We start from the raw sequence: 21,439 nt of genomic DNA, 5'->3' as shown, positions 1-21,439 counted from the left end.
AGCTCATGGAGGGGGAGTGGAGGGGCCGCCCCACGGCAGTACAGAACCGCTGCCCAGGCACAAGGGGGGAGGCCAAAGCTCAGCTGCCACGGTACAGGAGCGGCCTCTATAGGTACATCAGCAGCTAAAGAAGGACCAAACAGAACAGGGACCTGATGCTCAACAGGTTGAGAAAAGAGTGACAAAGGCCATGAAAAGGCTCAGACAGTCAGTCTTTTTTGCTTTGGTCTTCACCAGTCAGGCATACCCACGGGGCTTAGTAGCAAGGGCCTGGGGAAGGGTGTCTGGTAAACAAAGACAAAGGGAGAGAGTACTTCAGCAAAATGGACATACAGAAGTCCATGGAACCAGATGAGATGCTTCTGACAGTGCCTCAGGAGTTGGTTGATGTCATTGCAATGCCTCTCTAGATCACCTTTGAAAGGCCACAGCGACCAAGGAAGGTCCCTAGTAACCGAGTTAAAAAGCAAGAAGGAAGATCCAGGGAACTACAGGGCTGTCAGCCTTATTCTAAACCCTAGAAAGAAAATAGAACAAATCCTCCTTGAATCTATTTCCAGGAACATGAAGGACAGAAAAACCTTTGCCAACAGCAAGCATAATTTCCCAAAGGCAAAATGTGCTCAACCAACCCAGTTACTTATTATGATGAAGCCACTGGCTCTGTGGATGGGGACAGAGCAGCAGACATCATTTACCTTGACTTTAGCATGCTTTTTGACACAGCCCCCTCGCCCTCAGCACTACAGCAGCCAAAAAAGCACGGACTAGGGTGGCTAGTCAACAAGGTTGATGAAAAAAAATCAGCTGGACTGACGACTCAAGACAGCAGTAAACAGGTCAAAGTCTAACTAGCAGCTAGCTACTAGTGACGTTCCTCCGGGGTTAATCTGAACAACAGAGCAGAACACACCCTCACCAACTTAATGGGTAACAATCAAGAACCTGGAGAGTAGGGCTCCCACCTGAAGGACCTTTACATGCTGGAAGAGTGAGCGGACAAGCCTCATGAAGCCCAATAAAAGCACATGCAAAAATCTTATATACCTAATGTGGAATAATTCCATGCTACAGTACATGATGGAAACAGGCTAGAAAACAGCTTTGCAAAAAACGTCCTGGGGTTCCTGGTGAACAACCTGTTGACCACAAGCAAGCAAGGCATCCTTGCAGTGATGAAGGCTAATTGTATAGGGGACTGCATAAGCAAAAGTGCTTACTAGTAATGGGAAGCAATTAACACTTTCTATGCAACATTCCTGATGCCTCCAACAGGAGCCCTGTTCTTGGTTTTCACCTTGTGTCAATTAGAGATTAAAAAAAAAAAAAGATTGAGAACACATGACATACAAGAAAAGGTAAGTGGAGCTGGGTTTGCTCAGACTAGAGAAGAGAAGGCTTCTTAATGACTTAGTGGATGCCCACAGAGAAAGGGTAGCCAAGCTGCTCTCAGCATGCACATTAAAATAAGAAAAGGCAGTGGTGACAACTTGCATCAAGAGAAAGTCTAACTAGATACAATAATGATTAAAAAAAACTACAGTAAAAGTCTTCTGAACACTGGAATATGTTTGTCCAGAGGGGCTGCAGAATCTCCCTCCACAGAGATATTCCACAGTTGAGTGCACAAGACTCTGAGCAACCTCATTTAATTTTGAAGTCAGCAAAAAAACCCCACAACTATGCCTTATTTTTTTCAAGGTGTTTATTCAGATCAGAGCTTGCTCCCAACAAACTACATCTTCAGTTACAGACAGAATTTATCATTTACCAGCTGTACAATATATTTTTCTCTTATGTAAAACATATATATGGAGAGAGATACAAATACATCTCTGTCTCAATATACGACTAGTGATTATTTTTTTTTAAGAAACTTCATGAAGAGACTTATGGGCTTTTCTTCAGAAAGGTCATTTTGAGAAATGCCCTTCTTGATCTGTGATGTCACTTCAGCCCTTGCCAAGATCACAAACATTTCTATGAAGAGTCAGTTCAGGTTCAGTGCCATGCTTACTCTAGAGCTTTACAGAATAAGACATAAAAATATCAGTCAACCTGCAGTTTGTCTTTACATAGTGTATTTTTTCCCATGGTGATTCTTCACACAATCTCACTAGAACAAAGAAAGCAGCATGCAGCTTTGAAGTATTATGACTTTTTAAATATGTAATGTGTATAACTCTTCTACTCTCTAAATGGTAATTAGGTTTGCTGTTGTATGACGGGGGGGGGGGGGGAATCCATCACTGCAAATGATTAACATCTACTTCTTTTCTTTAAGCTTTAGATAGTAATACTGGATTCTATAAACAAGGTACAACACAAAATTTAAAGTGCAATTCTCAAAATCACAGATGGGTGGAGAACTATAACCACAGTAACAAGCAGCAGATTTCCCTACAGACAGCAATATGGACAAAGCTTTATCATTAGTATCACCATTCAGTGCACCAACAGATGTCAGTGCTCAAAGGCAGTGAGAAAACTGACAGTGGCGTTAAAGATTAGGTCTGCATCTGTATGTGTGTATCAGTGAATGGTAAAATTACGATCTCCTTAAGCACTACACTTTGAAAGCAAAATGTTTTTTAGCTTGGTATTCTTTTACACAAGCTACTTCCTATTTCCTTGGGAAAAAAGCAGTCCCTGAACAAAAGAAATTTCAAAAGGCACAGAGATGTTTATTATGCAGTGGAGTAAGCGAAAGAAAAATATGCAGATACTTTAAAAAAATAGCCTCACAGTGGTCTGAATACTAATTAAAGAAACAAGCCACACTGATCTAATGCAATTTTATTGCGATGTTTTAAAAGCACATACTAACTTTGACTAAATAATTGAAAAAGAGGGTTGATGTCGCCAAGCAATGAGACCGCCCCTACACAAGTCAGATGATGTAAAATTCTGGAAAAAAGTACAGAAATTCTTTTCTTTATACTTTATTAATATAAACAATACCCAGTACTGCCTCTAACCTAAATGCCAGCAATATACATCTCCACATGAGAAGTGCAATGCTACATGTTTTTACATTAAAATTCCTACTTCCATTTCTGCCCAGCATCAGAGGAAAAAGGTTGAATCTTCTGAAATAATTTGAGATGCACACAGGATGTCTTGTAACAGCCAGATGTTCCACAGTCATCAGCTCATCCATTGCACAGAATAATTTTGGTCCTTTGCGCTCAGTATTGCCTACCATCTCTTCTGATCTTCGTGTCTTTTCTTACCTTATTAGAGATTTGCATTTTTTTTTTTAAGAAAATAAAAAAAAGGACCCCAGTTTCTTAGAAGCCAGGCTTCCATTCATTTGCTTTATTCCTAAGACAATTTAAAAGCCAAGGTACATATAGTTTCCAAGAGGGAGTGGGAGGACAGAGGAAAGTAGATTTTAAACTTGTAGTTACCTTTGCATAAGAGACTGCATATCTCTGTGTTCCCACAAGGGCTGCGAATGTTTAACAGTTATAAGAATGTAACAGCAGGTTATGTGCTCATCCAATTTGTTTGAAAAGCTTTTAAAATTAGAGGCATCAGAATGAGCAATACCTGTATCTTCATAAACACCAGCTATAAAATCCAATCAGCTTACTGCAAAGAGTTATAGCAAGTTGTCATATTATTTTGTACAAGCATGCCTTGGTTACAACAGAGTTCAAACTGAAGATTTCAAGATGCGAGAAAGGCAAAGTGGGAGATTTACTACCCTACTTGCCTTCCTTCTAAACAGCACTGGACCAGAGCATTTCATTTCAAGTACTGCTTAAAAAGCGTACAGCTAGTGACCTAAACATAGAACCAGGGAGTCTAAGGTTTAGCCTCTCCCTGTAATAAACAGCAGGATTAGCAGCAGTTCAGTGGCAAACCACAGCTGCCCATGTGCAGCCACGAACCAGGCTCCAAAACCCAGGTTTAAACTGATCCTAGTGAGCTGACATGCCCAGGCTAGAGAGCTGCACCGTGAGCAGGAGCCTTCTCCCAGAACACAGCAACAGCCCCTGGTTTAATGGAAAAAAACACAAATCGGAGCCAGGTAGTCAAGGTCTGCTCTTCACCATCACGCTGCGTGACCCTGCGCAAGCCACCAGACCCCCTCTCACCCCTGGAAAACCGAAGTGCTTTCCCACAACTGTAAAGTCTTCTGGACTCTGGAGGCAAGGCTGCCAAGCACTGCGATACAACAGCAACTTAACCACAATTCTGTAAAAGGTTTCGTTTAATCTGGTTCAGGCAAGCATGCGCTTTATTACTCATCAATTATGTTTTCATGACAGACTTGCAGACCTGATTATAAAAAGTCATGGAAGACAGAAAAACAGAGATGCTTCTTAGAAGTATGTACACATTCTTTATATCGCATGCTTTAAAAAAAAAAAACAAGCAAAAAAAGCCCCTAAACAAGTTTTGTGGATAAAGGAGATTTTTAGACAAAACAATGAAACAGTATATTGAATACCTGGTACACTGCCCATATTGCTTAATTCACAGGCCCACCTAAACAATTATTTTCTTCATTTGTAAAATGACAGTTCTAGAAATAACTTTCCAACAGACCACAAAATCCTTCAAAACTGAATGTCTAAAACATACTTCATACAAAGATGCATCTGAATAGCTGAGTTTGTTACCAGAAAAGCAGTGTGTTTTATCATCCCTGTACCATCTCAGGCGGCAGTTTATTGCCAGAGAAGTGCTGCACCATTAGACAGCAGCAAACACTGAATCAAAGCCTCTTTCCTGAAGTATTAGACTCTTATTCTGCCAAATATGTTAGGAAGACAAATTTATTATTTGTAAATAAAGGAACTGCTTGTTAAGATACTCTTTTTAAGATGAAAACTGCAGAAGTTTACACCTATGCAGGCTACCCAAGTTAGGGAAAAAAAAAAAAACCCAAACCAACCAAACAGAAAGTTAACACACTAAAGCCTTACAACCGCATTTTTCAGATAGCTTTAAGAAAAGCTGTCCATCCAACAGTCAGACAAGTTCTTCTGTAACGACATTAATTACCTTCCACAAGAAGTGCTGTCTCCTGTCTGTCCATGATTTCCTTTTCATAGTCCTCTGCCTTCATTAACATTCAAAGAAGCTATCAAAGCCTGGCTGTCTACCACTTTTATTTTCCCCCTGAATGAGATAAGACATTTTTTGGCCTTAACAGTAGATTTTAATAAACAGGTGGAATTTTTCTGCTTCATTTTGCCCACAGAACTACAGCCTTAAGTAACTGTACTCACCACCATTGTGATTTACTCTATTTCTTTACATTAAATGGCTGCCATAGGCTGCTATACTAACATTAAATACAAATTAATCACCATGAGAATATAACTTTTGCCAAAACGCAGGAGACATTCCATTTTAAGCTTTACCTCACATCTTTACATTACCTTATTTAGCTTTCACAAAAAGAGTCCTGTGTGTCTGGAATTTAGGTTTTGCCTTTACATAAAATGTGCACATGGGTTTTCAGTTAAAGAATTAATCATGTGCTTGATTTTTTTTGTGAAAGCCAGACATTTTCCACTCCACATTTAAAGCCTTTTCATTTTCCCCACAGTTCTGAGGATCCAGTTACATTGGTAAATTTACCTGTTGAGAACATAGACCAAGTCTGCACATAAGAAAATTAAATATTCTTCTAAGTTCACAGAAATCAAGTGTAAGGCTGAAAAAAAAAAAAACAAACTAGCAATGGGAACACCCCCTATTCCAGTCAAATATCCACAGAGACATCCCTCCATCTCATGATCGATGTTCAAATCAGGCATTTGCCAGCATAGCAGCAACTTCAAGTCATTTGACTGAGAAGAAACTGCCAGGTTATCAAAAAAAGGCGGCTGAAGCAACTCACCTGAAACGAAGTCCTCACCTAAAAACACCTTAAGGGCTCCCAGCAGAAAGAACATTTGGCAAAGCCATACCCTATTTCATGTCTTGCAGGCAAAAAGATAACTCAGTCCCATTCTCCTCCACTTTGCTCGCCTTTCAAAAGCATTGGCTTGGTGTCCACTTGAGGGACTAAGCCTCTTGAGGGTCTACTGCTTCCGCTGGGCTCAGACTTCCGCTAAGCCATTTTGGCTCCCTACCCCACCAGGCCATGAACCCAACAAAAGCAAGGATAGCTTTCTATCTGGTTGGCAGGTTAAACTGTCTCTGCACAGGATCTGGCAGGTGACAGAAACAAGAGATTACTTAACAGAGTCACTGAATCATACTCACTGAATCATACTCCTACTAACTCAGATGAAGGTTCTCTAGGGGTTGGACTAGATGACCTTTAATGGTCCCTTCAAACCCAAACTATCCTATGATTCTCTGCATCTTGTAGTGTCATTAACCCTAAGCAAGCAATTTAACTTACCGTTTTGTGACATTTTAGGTGCCATAAAAGAAACCCTGCCATCTCCAGCTGCTACTTCACAAGAGCACAAATCTCCCAACAAACCCAGGGAGAACGCAAGCTCTGTAAGGATGCCATTAACTTAAGGGTATAAAGCACCTACCTATCTACTATATTTGATACCCTGTATTTAGGCACTTAAGTCATCTCTTTAGTGTTTTCTATAAAACCGTTACCAAAAGAAAACCAAAACCAAAAAACCCCAAGAGTATTTATCATGAAGGAAAGTGCTGCAAAACACTCAAAAAGAACTAGAGATACAAAAATACTGAATATTAGAGGTAGGTAGATAAAGCCTGGGGACAGGGGAGAAAGCCAAGATTTATTTAAACTCCTTTGACAAACTGAACGACAGCTACAGGATGTCAGCATTAAGGTCACAAAGTACTTTAAGAAAACTTCTTTCGAAATGCATTGCATCATCAGCATGTTGCCAAGAATCACCACACTGCTTACTCATTACATGTCAATTCCTTTCCTTCCACTGTATCTTATTCTTAAAGAAATGTACCAACAGGGAAGGTGGCTTTTTCTGTTTGAAACCCAAACCGCTCAATACTTCCACAGCTGCATTTTAACTCTTTCCCTACCCCCTTCCGTGAAGGCCCCTACAACCTTCCTCCCAGCAAAAGCACTCTGAATTTTGGTCTACAGGAGCTGGGGCTTCAGGAATTCCTGCCACTGTGTTTCTTTTCCTCTCTTCTATTCTGAGAAAATGGGCTGGGAGGTAACAGTCTCCTGAAGTGCTGTACTTCAGCCTGCTACAGAAGGTTATTACAGTAGATTGAACCTTTGCTCTGCAAATGTCACATTGTGGAGATTCGATTTTAATGGAGAAACTAAGCCAGAAGATCAGATACCAGCTCCTAAATCAAGACTACTGAAAGAGATTTTGTACCTCTCTCATCCACAAAGTACTGTTCCCTCACCAGCGCCAAAACTAACACCAAGTCAACCCTTCCATTAAGGCCTTCAACTCACCAACTTGGCAGAAAACTACCCAACCTTTTTGTTCCGGCACTTTTCTGCTGGTTTAGTGAGCTAAAGCAGCTCATGGAGGGCTACAGGGGAATTAACGCAAAGTAAACAGGGGGACAAGGCAGTCAAAAGCAGTAAGAGGAGACTTACCCTCTTCTTTCAACAGCAACAAGCATTAGTGAGCTTACCTTGTCTCAAAAATCACCAAAAGGAGATAAATCTCCCCTCAACCTGGCACTGGTCCCCACCCAAGCAGCAGCACCAAGATAGCAGGCAGTAGGAAAGCAAGCGGTGGAAGCATGCAGGAGGGCACAAGGGGCCGACTGCCCTTCTTCAGCAGCGAGCCACCTCCTGTAATTTTGTCACCACTCCTCATTACTGGAGAGTTCTGATTATGCCCAAGTGCTGCTATGTCAAGTGCATATTAGATCTCTGATTAGTGTTTTATTTCCCTGCTCACAAGCTTTCTTTCCTCCAGATACTCCTCAACTTCCCAGCAACATTACTGAGACTTCTTGCTTAACCTAATGACTTCCAACTAAACTGCATAAAAGCCACCACAGAGAACAATTAAACAAACAAAATGAATGCTGAGGACCTAAGAAGCTCCAGAACTCACACTGTCAGTGCAACCTCAATTCACTTATAGAAAGACAGAATGACAGAGCTGTGTAGTCTGTTTTGCTGACTTGCGACCATTGCCCCTTCAGCTTAAAGGACTAGTGCTCAGGAATGACTGCAGAATCAGTGAATAAAATCCTCCTCTCCAGCACTTCTACTAGATGACTGCAACAGTTGAGAGCTGTGCAAGTATTTGGAGCACTGCATGATGATGCTCTTCAGACATCGATTCCAGTTTACCAAGCAGGCTTTCATCCTGAAAACATGTCCAAACAGTTCCAAACAATAATGTGTACAGTTTCCAAGCCAGCTACCTTGCACAAGAGCAGCACAGCTGCATTAGTATGGTGCTCCACCAACACCAATAGCTTGCTGTTCAACAGGATTAATTAGCCTGGGCAGAGTACTGCACTAATGTGATTATATTGCTTCTAGTACCTGATCTAGCTCATTCATCGTTTTCTATTCCTTTCCTCTGAAATAAAAAGAGTTCAGTTTTTGCTATTTTCTTAGCACCTGAATAATTCAATCACTTATCACTTTTTTTTGTTAAGTGAGAGGAATGAGACTTGGAAAAGATTCAAAGTCAGGTTTCCCTAACTGAAACTTTGGACCTCCTGCCTCCATAGTCTGTCCCCACTATTACCATCCTCTTCCAATCACATCTTCTGTTCATATCAAGCTGCCACCTTTTCCAAACTGTCTATGTATCTGCCAGTCTTCCCTGGACATCAGAGATAATGACGTCTAGCTACAAACAGTACTGACAAGAGCAGAGACTGAAAGACTTTCAGCTTGAGTGGAACAGTCATCATTGCTTTCCGCTCCCCCTGTTTTACAGATGGGGAACAGATATCACAGGAGGTACTGGCTCAAAAGAGGGGCCACCTCTCAAATCAGCGAGTGGAAAATCAGGAATACAAACCACAACTTCCTCCTTCACAGTCTCCTATCAGGATACCAAAACAGAAACCAGTGAGGTGTACCAGGTACCCAGACTCTGCCCCAAGTCATGGAGACACCACAGCATCAGTGGAGCTGCCCGAAGAACTCAAGTTCTGACAAAATACAAGCACACTGGTATGCTCAAAAGCAGCTGTGTCTCTTTGCTCAAGTCTTCCTGAAGCAACTGGCTTGAGGAAGAGGCTCAGAACAGGCAACATTAGGTCAGCCAGTAAAAAATTCAGCAGCCACAAGCAACTGACAGAAGTTTTACAACAGGAAGTACTAGGCAAACCCCACTGCCAGCAGTTCTGCCAGACCCTTTTTGAGTTTGTCTGTAACTCCATCATCAGAAGAGAAACAGAGGAATATTGCAACACCCATTAGTATCTCTAGCCTTCGGCCCACATCCCTTACCCGCACGGGCACACCTGCACACAGGCAGGCCCTGTGGGTGTAACACAGCAGGACGGTACCACACACAGACCTTGAGAGCAACCGTACTGTTCTGGCAGTGACAGCAACGTGATCTCCACTTCCCCGTGTCTCCACAAGTCTTTTACTTGCTCGATAAGCTCCTAGCAACTTATTTTTCTAGTTATTTGTCATACTATGTTGGTTTTGACATTAAATAAAGTTCAAGAAGCTGTATCTTCCCACCTTCTTTAAGTTTCACTTTTTTTTTAATACAAAAAAATATGCCACAGAAAAAATGGTTACAATTTCTATAACAAAACTTTGCTAAGAAATGCTATAAACCCATGGCATTTTACTGTTTTATGATCGTAAACCATATTAGTACTGGCTAGACTTCTGAATATTATTGCAACTTGAAATTTTAAAAAATAAATTAACAAAACACCTCCAGGCTCTTTCCCCCTCAGCTTTATATCAGCACATTAATGATACAGAGCTCTTTCAGGGCAGAAATGCAGGGAAGAACCACCTTATTTCTTGGCATTCTTTCCCTTTAAAGTAGCCCGCTTCCTTCTGTTAGAAATATCCACAGGAATAGCTTAAAATTTTTGATTTCTAGGTGTACAACAAACATCATACAATGCAGACTCAAAATCCAGGCTCAAAAGGGTATGAAAGCAGAAAGATTTGTTACGTTTGCAGCTCCAGCATGCAACCACCAGGCACAAGGAGGGGAGCTTTAAGGGATAATTCAATTTTCTGTGCATGTACAGAGTAGTACGAAAGTTCACACTTTAAAAAGTTACAGTTTAAAACTATTTCTAAAAAGATTACAGATTAGAATTCCAGCTTGACAGTAAAGTATCAACATTAAAGAAGTGGATTAGAGCTTGCAAAGACAGAGAGAAAAGCAACATAAAGACCAACACATGAAAAAATGTGAAGCAAGTTAACACAGAATAGGAAACACTGTTTTACAGTCATGGGGGCAGGGGGAAGAGGAAGCATTCTTTTTTTAATTTAAAAAAAAAAAAACCACCCACAAACCAGTCAAGGTACTGCAAAACTACAAGAGCAATTAAGTAACTAACATGTTACAGTCTCATACTGAATCAGGAGGAAAGGAAACTCCCAGAAACAACACATAGTATTGAGGAATTATGCTGAGATATGAAGAAAAAATAAAGATCTGGAAACTAAGTGCAGTCTCTCGGTCCTCTCCTATATTTACATGACCAAAATTCTGGTTTGGGGAGTTACTGTGTTGTCAGTGGCTCCTGCGTGGAAGCGGAGGAGAAAGAAGAGTGATGGAATGGAAAGGGAGGAAGCAAATCTAACAAGATACAGGGGTACATATGTATGTACACCTACATATATACACAAGCCTACAAATACATGCACACGTATACACTTGTGTCCATGCATAATAAAAGATAACTTGGGCTAGCTGATGCACAGCAGGACCAGTGAAAGCAGTATACTTAAGTTTTATCTTCTTCCTCCTGCTTATTTACTTGTTGCAGTCTTCTACACTACAGAACCATGTACGTCAGGTCTGGAGCCTCATTACTTCTAAACACTTCTACGTGGCAATTCAAGATAACTGGGAAGAGAGGTTGCTGGTATTTCTAATTGTTCCGTATGCCTCAGGGAGGCTGTATGACTGAAACAGAAGAGAACGCAGTCTCTGCGCACCAAGACGTGGTCTGTACCGCGCTCTCCTGACAGTTTCTCCCCTGAAAATACCTTTGCATTGCTATCTACTGCTTATGACTGCTGCACAATTTGCAAAAACAGTTAAAGGGATGCAAGACTCCAGAGCCCAGAACATTACTTGAGATTTTTGAGAGCTTATTATCCGGTGCTCCATGTGATGTCAGGGCTCACTTTTCAGACCGCCCTGTACAAACACGCAATAAAAATAAGTCAATCCAAATAAGGCTAAGGATGTTTCACAAACACAGAAATACTCACTATAGTTACAGCCTCACTCCTATCTCATCTCCAGAACAGGAAACATATACTGCTAATTAATTCATAAACCCTAATCTCTGCAGGCAGCTGAAATTGTCAGTTCGATAAATAAGACAGCCAGTAATGAGGCGAAGTTGAGCTGTATTACCGAGGAAATGCCTCTTCTGTCAGAGGACCCTGTCAAGCTCTGCTCACGACAGTCTTACCTACACGCAGTTTGGAGGATTTCTGCATGGAAGGACTTGAAAACGGTACCTGAACCAACCGAGCAGCAGGGGCAAACAAGGCAGTTGAGGGAATTTGTCAAAACACACAACAGCTCAGGCGCTTTTACCGCTATAACCCAAGTTGACTGCATTTAGCCAAACACCCCCAACTCTCCGGACCGCCGGTACCACAGAGCAGCGAACCGCAGGAACCCGAGCCGGATCGCGACTCCTCTGAAGCGCTGCACAACACGCACACCTCGCGCTTGCAAACGCGCCGGACAGGACTCGCCGGGGGAGGGGGATGTGGGTGGGTGGGGGTGGGTGGGTGTGTGACTCCTCCGGTGCCACCAGTGCGGCCCGGGGCGACCGCCTTCCCCGCCGGCTCCCGCACCCCGCGGGGACACCCGCCGCCGCTCACCCGCCGAGCCCGGGATGCCCCCACCTCCCTTGTCCTCCCCGGCCCCCCGCCTCCAGCGGGGGCGCCCCGCAGCTCGCCGGGCTTCGCCTCCTCCCCGGGTTTCGGTGCAACAGCCCCGGGAGGCGCGGCCGGCACGGAGCCCGCGGGCAGCGGAACGCACCGAGGGATGCCAGGGTGCAACCGCCGGCGACGGAGCCAACCTGCACGGGGGCTGCCGGCCACAAAGACCCCCTTCAGCGAGCAGCGGGAGGCAGGAGAGTTCAGGGCCCCCCGCCACCAGCCCCGACGACGACCTGTTGCCCGGCGCGGGGATGCTGATGCGCGTCCCCGGGAGCGGGAACGGGACCGACCGCGCCACCCACCTCTTTGATTTTGGCCCTCCTCTGCCGGACGGCGGGGTCGGCGGGCTCCTGCCCCACGGCGCCGACGGGCTGGCGGAAGAGGCGCTGGGGCAGCCCGGGGGCGCCCGCCTCCTTCCTGCCGCGGGCGTCCTGCAGAAGTTTCTCCTTGTCCTGGCGGATGTCCCTGTGGATCTCCTCGGGCAGCTTCTGCAGCGTCTCCTTGGCCTCCCGCAGAGCCCGCTCGTGGTCGGCGCGGATGCGCTCCAGGCTGCCCGCCCCGCCCGCGGCCGCCGCCGCCGCCGCCGCCACCGGGCCGCCACCGGGCTGCGGCGGGGCGCGGGGCTGCCCGCCGGGCGGCGGCGGCGGCGGCTGCAGGGCGGCCGAGTGGAAGAAGACGCCGCTGAGGAGCTTGGAGGAGTCGGGCAGGAAGAAGATGGCCCCGAAGCAGAGGGTGATGAAGGCGCTGAACACCAGCAGCAGCACGAACTTCTCCGTCAGCCGGAACGCGCCGGGGCCCGCCGCCTTCCTGCCCCCGCCGCCCGCGCCGCCGCCCGCGGGGCCGCCCAGCGCCCCCGGCCCCGCCGCGCTACCGAAGAGCGGCAGCAGGCTGGCGGCGGGCATGGCCCCCGCGCCGCCTCAGCGCAGCGCAGATTAGCTCAGCGCAGCGCGCCCGCCGCCGCGCAGGGACCGCAGCGCACCGGACGGCTCGGCTCCGCCGCCCCCTCCCCGCCTCGGCGGCAGAAAGTTTCCCCGGGCGGACGCGGCAACTTTTCCCTTCGCCGCCGCCGGTTCCGTCGCTCCCCCGCCGGCAGCGCTCGGCGTCTGCGGGGCGGGCGCTGTCAGCTCCAGCCCATGCTGCCGGGCCGCCGCCGCCGCCGCGGGTGCCGCTCCCCGCTCCGCCCGCGCGGAACTGCCGGGCAGCCGGGGGCGGGGCGGGGCCGCCGCCGGCCCAATGGCGGGGGGCGGGGCGCGGGCGGGGCCGGGAGGGGCGGGCCGGGGGCGGGGCGCGGGCGCCACCGCCCTCCCGCGCTGCCGGGGCTCAAGCCCCGGGGGGGGGTTCCCGGCCGCCGCCGCCCTCCGCGAGCGGGGCGGGGGGGGCGCGGGGGGGGCGCGGGTGGTGGGGGACGGCGCCGCGGCGGCCGCTTCGTCCCCGCGGGCGGCGGCGGCGACGACCTGAGGCGGGCGCGCGGCACCGGCACGTGCCGGCAGGCCGGCACGCGCTCGCAGGCGCACCCACGTGCGCCCTTGTGCGCGCACACACGCGTATCCCCCCCACCCCATGCCGCCCCCCCCCCCCTCCCGGATGCGCGTGCACACACACACAGGCACAGACGCACGCACAGCGACACGCGTGCAGGCGCGCGTGTGCCCCCACGGCGGTGCGCGCGGGTGCTCGCGCGCTGACGGGCACAGGTGCACACGCGTGTGGGCACGCTCGCACGTGCGGGCGGCTGGGGGCAGCGCGAGGGGAGGCAGCGGCACCACGGCTGCCCGGGTGAGCGGGCCGGCGGGGCCCCGTAGGGACCCCAACCCGCTGTTGTGGGACGGGCCGCCCCCTTCGTAAGGAAAACGGGTCTGATCTGAGTTTCTCTTCTGCAGGTAGAAGGTGCCTCTGTTGCGGGGAAGTAGGGGGGGTGTACCTACGTGAGCGTGAAAAGTCGACTTTTCATCTATGCTTGTGCAAACAAAGAAACGACGTGTGTTGGCACAAAGAAATGGCATATTTGATAGCTGATCAAATTGCTGCATCGAGCTCCCCAAGCTTTCCGTGACAGGAAAAGTTTCCAGTTTCCAAAAAAAAAAAAAAAAAAAGAAGAGAGATTCAGATTTATTATTTTGCCCGTGTTACAGGGCAATGCAATGAACAGTGGGGATGTGAGAAGCAGGGAAACGCAGTAAAATGCTGGGTCGCTTTAACTGAAAAAGGGAAACCAGCCAACACCCAGAGGTTTATTTCCAACTTTTTTGGAACATATTTGGAGCCTACCTAAACTTTCACCGCGGCTTCAGCACCATAAACTTAAATGTTTCCTCCAAAAGTCAGATTCGGAAAGAAAACAGCGAGATATGTTGTTCCCAGAAGTTATGGTGCTGAGGTGGGGTTGTTTGTGCGTTTGCATGACCTTATTTTGCAAGGGGGGGGGGGGGAAAACAACAGTAGAGGGAAATCTGTGCTTCAGCAAGGGCAGGGAGAAGGCATTGCATAAGCTGTAAAGACATGATTTTGAATATGGCTTGGCATGGGCCTAATTCTGCTCCCAGTGGGATTAGGAAGAGTTTTGCCATTGACTTAATAGGAATAAAGTAAGGCTGCTGCCTAGTGCTTTTCTAAATCCCATTCTTTAGAAGTTAGAATATGTAACAGATTAATTAAAAACAGGTTTAGAGAAGGCAGTTACATAGAAACATTGGACTGAGTCCTGCAAAACTCCCATAAGTGCACAAGCAAATGCTTCTGTAGAATTTCAGGACTATACGTGAGACTTGAGGATCAGGGTCCCAATTTTGCATCCAGCAAAATCAGTAATTTCCTTTAGTTTTAACTCTGGTTTTCTTTCAAATACTATTTTTTCCTGAGTTGCATTTCCCAACATTTAGATTGTGAAGCTATTCCTTAAACCAAACAATAAGCACTCTGATTTTGACACGCATTTCCCAGAAATGTGTAACGTAGCCTGATAGCTGTGCCAAGACGAAAGTTTAGGATTGAAGAATTCAGCCCGGTTGGAAAAGGAGATAAGAATCTGTGCTGCCTTTTTTCTTTTTTCTTTTTTTTTTAAGCAACATTTAAGGTAGCAAATATGGAGTTTAGCTATTGAAAGACAGTTGACTAATGAAAAAGCTTCCTAAACAGTGAAATACCACTCTCAGCTTCAGCGAGCATATTCTGTTTCAATTGCTGTGTATGTGGGAGTATAGTATTTTTCACAGATTGCCCTCAAATCTCATCACTACTTACGTGATAATATTTGGGGGCAGAATTAATTGCCAGAGGAAGTGTCTTTCTCCAGCATTCTGAAGTAATTCCTTAGGCTGCCGTATTTCTATAGCCCCTCATGAATGGGTATAAGAGTTGAAGATGTTGTCACATGGGGTTCTGCTCCTGTCTCTCATCTTCCTAAACCAAAGCCCTCCGAACTCACCAGCTTCTTGGACTCTTGGTGTCCTCCCTAAGTTTAAATACAAATACAAATCCACGCCAGGGGTTTCTCTACCACCCTCATTGCTGTTTTTGGGACATCCTGCTCATTTCCTGAGCGTGGGGGAAGCAACAACCAGTATTTTCTGTGCAAAGACAGAAGTTCTCTAGCCTCTGTGATGAGATGATCATTCCAAGGTCAATGGTAATCTAGGTCCCAGAATGGGACTCCTCCTCTGAACAGGACCCTAAATTTTGTATGCAGCTTCCCTGTTGTTAACACCTAATGTCACAAACAGTTACCAGCAAAGTCATGTGGGAACTATTCAGTGGGACTATTGATGCATATAAAGTTGCTGCCGTACAGAGCTGTTCACAAGACGAGGGCAACAGAGACTGAAAGAAAAAAAAACCTGCCTCAACCCAACATTACCGTACAAGTCCCTTGTTTTTTCATCAATAATTTACTTTAGGCTCAATACAGAACTGTATGGGACATTCCAAAGAACAATACAGGGAGATTCTCAGTAAAAAATACCTCAAATGCAGGTAGCAGAACAAAGGGTTGTACATGCTCAGTTTCGATTGGCTGTGTCCAACAGGCAACGCAGCCGTAAAGTTAAACAACATTCATAGGTGCTTAAACTGTGTCAAAAAATCCAAACAAAGCATGAACAAGTGAAGCCTGGTGCTTGCAATAATCTGGTGACAGCAGTGGAAAGCCCACCCGCCTGCACCAGGGCTTGCTCTGAAAGAACCTCTTCTGATATGGCTTTGTCAGCATGTCCACCTACTGGAAACACTGAGCTGGCTGACACTTTGAGGTTTGTTTTCTTTCTTTCTTTCTTTTATTTTTTAATTTTTTTAAAAAAACTAACTGAGCTGCATTACTTCCTGGATGACATCAGCTAAATGGGAAGAAAAACAAGTCTTCAGGCAGTTGTTTTGCTATGCTGGGTAAGGCTGGGTCCAATCCAGTTTGGTTTTGCCAACAAAACACTGGGCTGCATCTCTCCCATGGAGGGAAATGCTTCTCCTGCAGGTTCAGCTGCTGGGTCAGGAAGCGTTTTCCAGCAATCCTGCACAGGTCAGGCATTTATAGAAAGGTAGAATTGATACATGAGAGGTCGTGAGAGGGAGATTTGCATAATCAAGGGATGTCACTTTTCTGTAATAAATGTTCTGAATGGGCAAATTTGCTGCATATTGACTGAAAGGCCTGGAAAAAAATAACTACACAGTTTCTTTTCCTTTTTTTTTTCTTTTTTTAATCAGCTGCACCTAATTTGTCATGGTTCTGGCCTTCGGTCTTGCCTAGTGATAGGGAATTAGCCTGCATGGTCTAAAAGATACATGTAATAGATAAGGAGGGTATTAACAGCTGGACCATTTTTAGGCACTTTCAGCTGAAGCAGAGATACTGACTGATAGATCTTTTTGGATAGCAAATTTGTAACAGTACCACTCCCTTACAAAGGGGTTCCCAGTGTTACATTCTGGGTAAGACTACTGTGAAGAATTACTTGACAGTTTCCATTTGAAATGGAATACTTTTGCCCAGCTCTTCAGAGATACTTTTAACAGCCTTGCCTTTGGGAATGTGATTCACAAACCCAGGTTAGACATCCAGCTCTTCATAGAGTAAGTAAATAGCGTGACATAGACACAGGGCTCACAGGGTAGATTCCTAAGACCCATCGTGATGTTTGGAATGAGGCTTCGGCCATTTGAGGACCAGATGTGTATGAAATGCTCTCTGTCTCTCTGATTTTGGTGCTTGGCTGCAGTTCTGAGTTCAGTACATGAGGCAAGTGTGATTCACAGCCGCAAAAAACTTTGCTTGATCTTCAGTGCTTTGAGAATAAGGGGCTGCTTCATGCTTTTCTTGAAAAGCTCAGAGGAGAGAAGTGTTGACCACTTATTTAGGAGTCCTGTGGTTAGAGCATTTGCTCAGGAAGTTGGAGATCTGTGTTCAACACGTTTTGTAGTCTCAGGGGATTCAAATTATCCTTTTGCCTTGCAGTTATATCCCAGAGAGTGTGCACATTCCCCACCACCTTTCCTTTTGAAATAGTGCTATGATGCAGGGAAGGGCGCAGGGCTCTGAAGGCAAAAAGGGGTAAAGTTTTCCATAAGGAGTGTTGCTCAACAGCCCCGAAGTGAGAACACTCTACTCCCAGAGAAGCCTACGGACTAAGAACTAGGGCACTAATCTGAGAGATGGGACACACCAGTTTATTTCCTTCCCGGTGAGATGGGTGTTGAAGATTGGTCTCCTATTTGAGTATGAGAAACAGAAGAAATAAAATTAAATTCTATGACAGCCTTTCTCAAACATCTTCTTTAGTTAAACACATGAGATGAATGTGGCTAATATCCAAACTTTGTAAATACCTCTAGAAACTTAGTGGGAATATGAAGCTGTAAGCTTGCAGAACTTCTTACTTCACTCCTTCAGTTATTTTCTGGCATGGCCCATCAATGCTACTAAAGGTCTTTTTTTTCTACCAGTATCTTTGCAATTATCCTTCATAAGTCCTTCCATCCCCACCTGATGGAGGGGATCATTCATTTCTCAAAATGAAGACTCTGTAGTGCATGCAGCTTTCAGTACTTATTGGGAGGGCTGGCTGAAAGTGTCCAGCTGAGCATCCAGTGAAGGGCAGAAAAGCTCTGCCCTTTTCTCTTCTCCAAGATTTCAGAAGGTGCAGAAGATGAACTGCAAGAAATGCTGCCTGAAGAAAATATTTTACTCTCGTTCTATAAAACCATGAAAGATTAAAAGCATTTTCTTCAACATTGCAAGAAACCTGAATCTAGAATTTGAACTCTGACCACTTGCACGACTGTGTTCCGTACTAGCATGGAGCTATCATACTCAATCCCAGATGGAATCTTTGAGAATATCTCACTTAAGTTACTCCTTGCTTTTCATCTTTTTTTATTGCTTCTGTTATAGACTCTTTGCTGTCCCTCAGAGCAAGCAAACAAGGCCATGGTGTTATGTGTGCAAGGGATAGGCAGGAAAATAAAGGAAAGAAAAAGAGCTACAAACTTTTGTCCCTCTTTCCAGAACAGTTTATCAATGCTCACATCCTCAAAGAGAATTTTAGCTACTGAGCTAAGAAACAGAAGTTAGCGTTTATGGTATTTCACCATTTAAGGTTCAGAGAGGCATCTCATAATTATTCTCATAGCAATTAAGGATGAAGTTGTTTTGACAGATCCCGTGAAATTCTGTCTGGACCTTAAATCTTTAAGAGATTATTAGAAGTCATGACAGGTACTTCTGTCCTCTTCCTTTGTCCCTCAAAACTGAAGAGACTGCTGTTACACAGAGCTTGATATGTTCTTTTACTTCCAGTCTCCCATTTCTGTACCCACAGTCCTCAGCAAAAGTAAAAGGCCACCAAACATGGCATACAGGTAAGGGACAAACTTCGGTGGGTTGTGAGTGACTGAAAACAATTTACTCCTGTGCTTTCCTTTAGTCTTAATTACCTCCAACAGCACCAAAATATCCTGCGCCAGCACTATGACCATAAAAACTGCTTTCTCCCAGCAGCACTTTCTTGACTGTCATCAAGTCTGTATATTGCATTTACAGGTATGAACTTAGAGTTTATCCCGACAAGATTAAATCAAGACAAGGAGGCAAAATTTTGTGTGAGGATCCTTGGAAAACAGACTTAGTTTCCAAGGTGGCATAGTTTTCCTGAACCAGAAAACAAGACATGGGCATTGACATTGGGTTTTGCAGTCATTTAACAGCTGTATTGAGTAGCCAGATGACAGGAATAATGGGGCATCTTGGTTACAAACCAGAGCTGGTTCTTTTAGTATATAGCCCCAAGGAAAAGTGGTTAGAGTGAAGATTACTAACCTGATAACCCTGCTAAGGGAGAAAAGCATATTATAATAGATGACTGAAAGTATCAAGAGATCTTAAAAAGAAAGGCCACTGTGAAGTATTCATTTATTTCTTTATATTAGGTGTGCTTGATTTGTACAATATTTTAATTCCATATTTATTGACTTCTCAGCTCTTTCATAAAAAACAAAGCTGAAAATATTCCCAACATTTTACCACCCCGACCGCATGTGATGCCATGTGGATAGTGTAAATTGCCCTTGTGTAATAGTTGAAGTGGTGTCCTTGTGTGCCTCTCTTCCCAATGACTGATTCCCTAACTAGATAAGTTAATTATGCTCAACAGCACGTTTTAACAGAACAAATACAGACGTGGCTTACCCTGACTGATTGAGGCATTACTCCAACTTTACTTTGTTTTCAAGTCTGTTTTAAAGCTGCTTTCTTTTTCTGTAGGTCTTACATGGCTTTGGGCTTATAAGCAGCAGAGGTTATGTATTTAGTTATTTTTTTAGTTAATCTTTCCTGTTGAAAATATTCCACCGTTTACTGGCTCTGTCATCTGGAAAAAAAGTGGTGCACCTTTTTCCAGTGCTGCTAATTAGGACCACTACACATTTCCTCATCATAGAGTTTTGTTCAAAATTGTTGTGGCTAATTCCATCAGTCCTTGACAGATTCTCTTACCCCAAGCCGCAGAAGCCTTTTGGTGACAGAGAATTATTTTTTTTAATTAGTTTTCTGTCTGTGCCTTGTGCATTCTGAGTCACCTTGACACATAGTGGTAATGTGTCAGAAGTGTCCAGCTAACACCTGACGGACTGTGTGAATTTTTTTTTTTAAATCACTCCCTCAGTATTGGCTCTCAGCTGCATAACGCCAGCTGGTGTGTGTGTGCACAACGCACACGTATCTGCTCAGATCTTACTCAGTTGTGAATTATTTGTCTTCTCTAAATGAAATCCAGGAGATTCAGCCTCAGTTCAAACCTGATATTTTATCCTACTGAAACTCCCTTGTTTGATTTACTGCTTGGGCTAAGTGATGCAGAAAAAAAATCAGAGCTAATCTGACCTTTGTTCTTGCTGTTTGGCTAAACCAGGATCTTACTGAAAACCTAGATAAGAAAGATAGCTTTGCCATTTTTTGTCTGTATGAGAGTGAGCCTCACCTGTAAAATAAGAGCTAACCTATTTCACAGTGAGACCTAATGTATGGAGTTCGCTTTTATATCCTTAGATGAAATGTTGTTTTGGGGTGCAAAGTTTTGCTTTGATTCACTTAGAAATTAAATTCTTCCTAGTTTTCAATGCTCAATTACTAATCCAAGGTCTTGTACTACACCACTGACAATCTATCCTAGACCAGTTCTGGTTCATTTCACTTTTTTTGCTGTCTTCCTGAAACACAGGTTTCTGTTCTCCTCCACATATGTCCAATTGTCCCTGAGCCTTCTATTTTATTGACAGCTGTATTGCTTCAATGTCGTCTGATGCTCTGGTCCATTGCTGCAACCCTGAGCTTGCAGTCTGTAATGGCTTTCTGAATTCAAGGCATCTCTGAGTGCTTTATGTCCCCCAAAAACACCAGATAATATGGGAGCCCAGACTCAAGAATGACAAGAGCGAAATATCAGCAAGCAGATTTCAGATAGGCAAATTTCTGTTTAAGATGAGGTTCAGGAAAATATCCAAGGCTGAAAAGGGAAGATAATTATTAAGTCAGATGCAAGTGTTTCTCAGGGAAAGCCTTCTGGCTCAAGGAAGATTCTGAAGACTGAAGAACGTCTTTTTCACTTTTGGACTGGTATCTGTGGCGTGAAGTTCTTCATGCATGAAGGATATTGTCTTGAGAAAAGGGTAAATATTTATATGTAAATCAAATCTACGAAGTGTGGTACAAGTGGAAGAAAGTCCTCTAAGCTTTTCATAGTTTCATGCCACTTTGTATGTTTCTGTAGTTCTCTTTTCTACAGACTTGTTCCTTTAATGTCCCTGCCAGCAGGGTGGGAACCTGCCTTTGTCTTGAATAAACCTACAGTGCAGTAGCAAATGTGAAAAGTGAATACATAGTTTGTGTAACAGTGGTTGAACATAAATATATTTAGAAAATATATGTAC

The 21,439-nt window shown here is 44.8% G+C and overlaps 1 protein-coding gene across 1 annotated transcript in view; it reads right to left on the bottom strand.

The window, feature by feature from the left end:
- MAN1A1 (mannosidase alpha class 1A member 1) overlaps window positions 1-13,230 on the bottom strand; it is a 157,312-nt gene extending 144,082 nt beyond the window's left edge. The window contains exon 1 of the mRNA XM_064447387.1: window positions 12,331-13,230. Coding sequence (XP_064303457.1) covers window positions 12,331-12,930 — 600 coding nt within the window. The 5' untranslated portion in view covers window positions 12,931-13,230. The remainder of the gene's footprint in view (window positions 1-12,330) is intronic.
- Window positions 13,231-21,439: the final 8,209 nt, after the last annotated feature.

Source organism: Phalacrocorax carbo, chromosome 3 (genome assembly GCF_963921805.1).
Source record: "Phalacrocorax carbo chromosome 3, bPhaCar2.1, whole genome shotgun sequence".
In the NCBI taxonomy this organism is placed as follows: Eukaryota; Metazoa; Chordata; class Aves; order Suliformes; family Phalacrocoracidae; genus Phalacrocorax; species Phalacrocorax carbo.
Note: the sequence above shows the minus strand (reverse complement) of the source record. Positions and strands in the feature narration are given on the sequence as shown.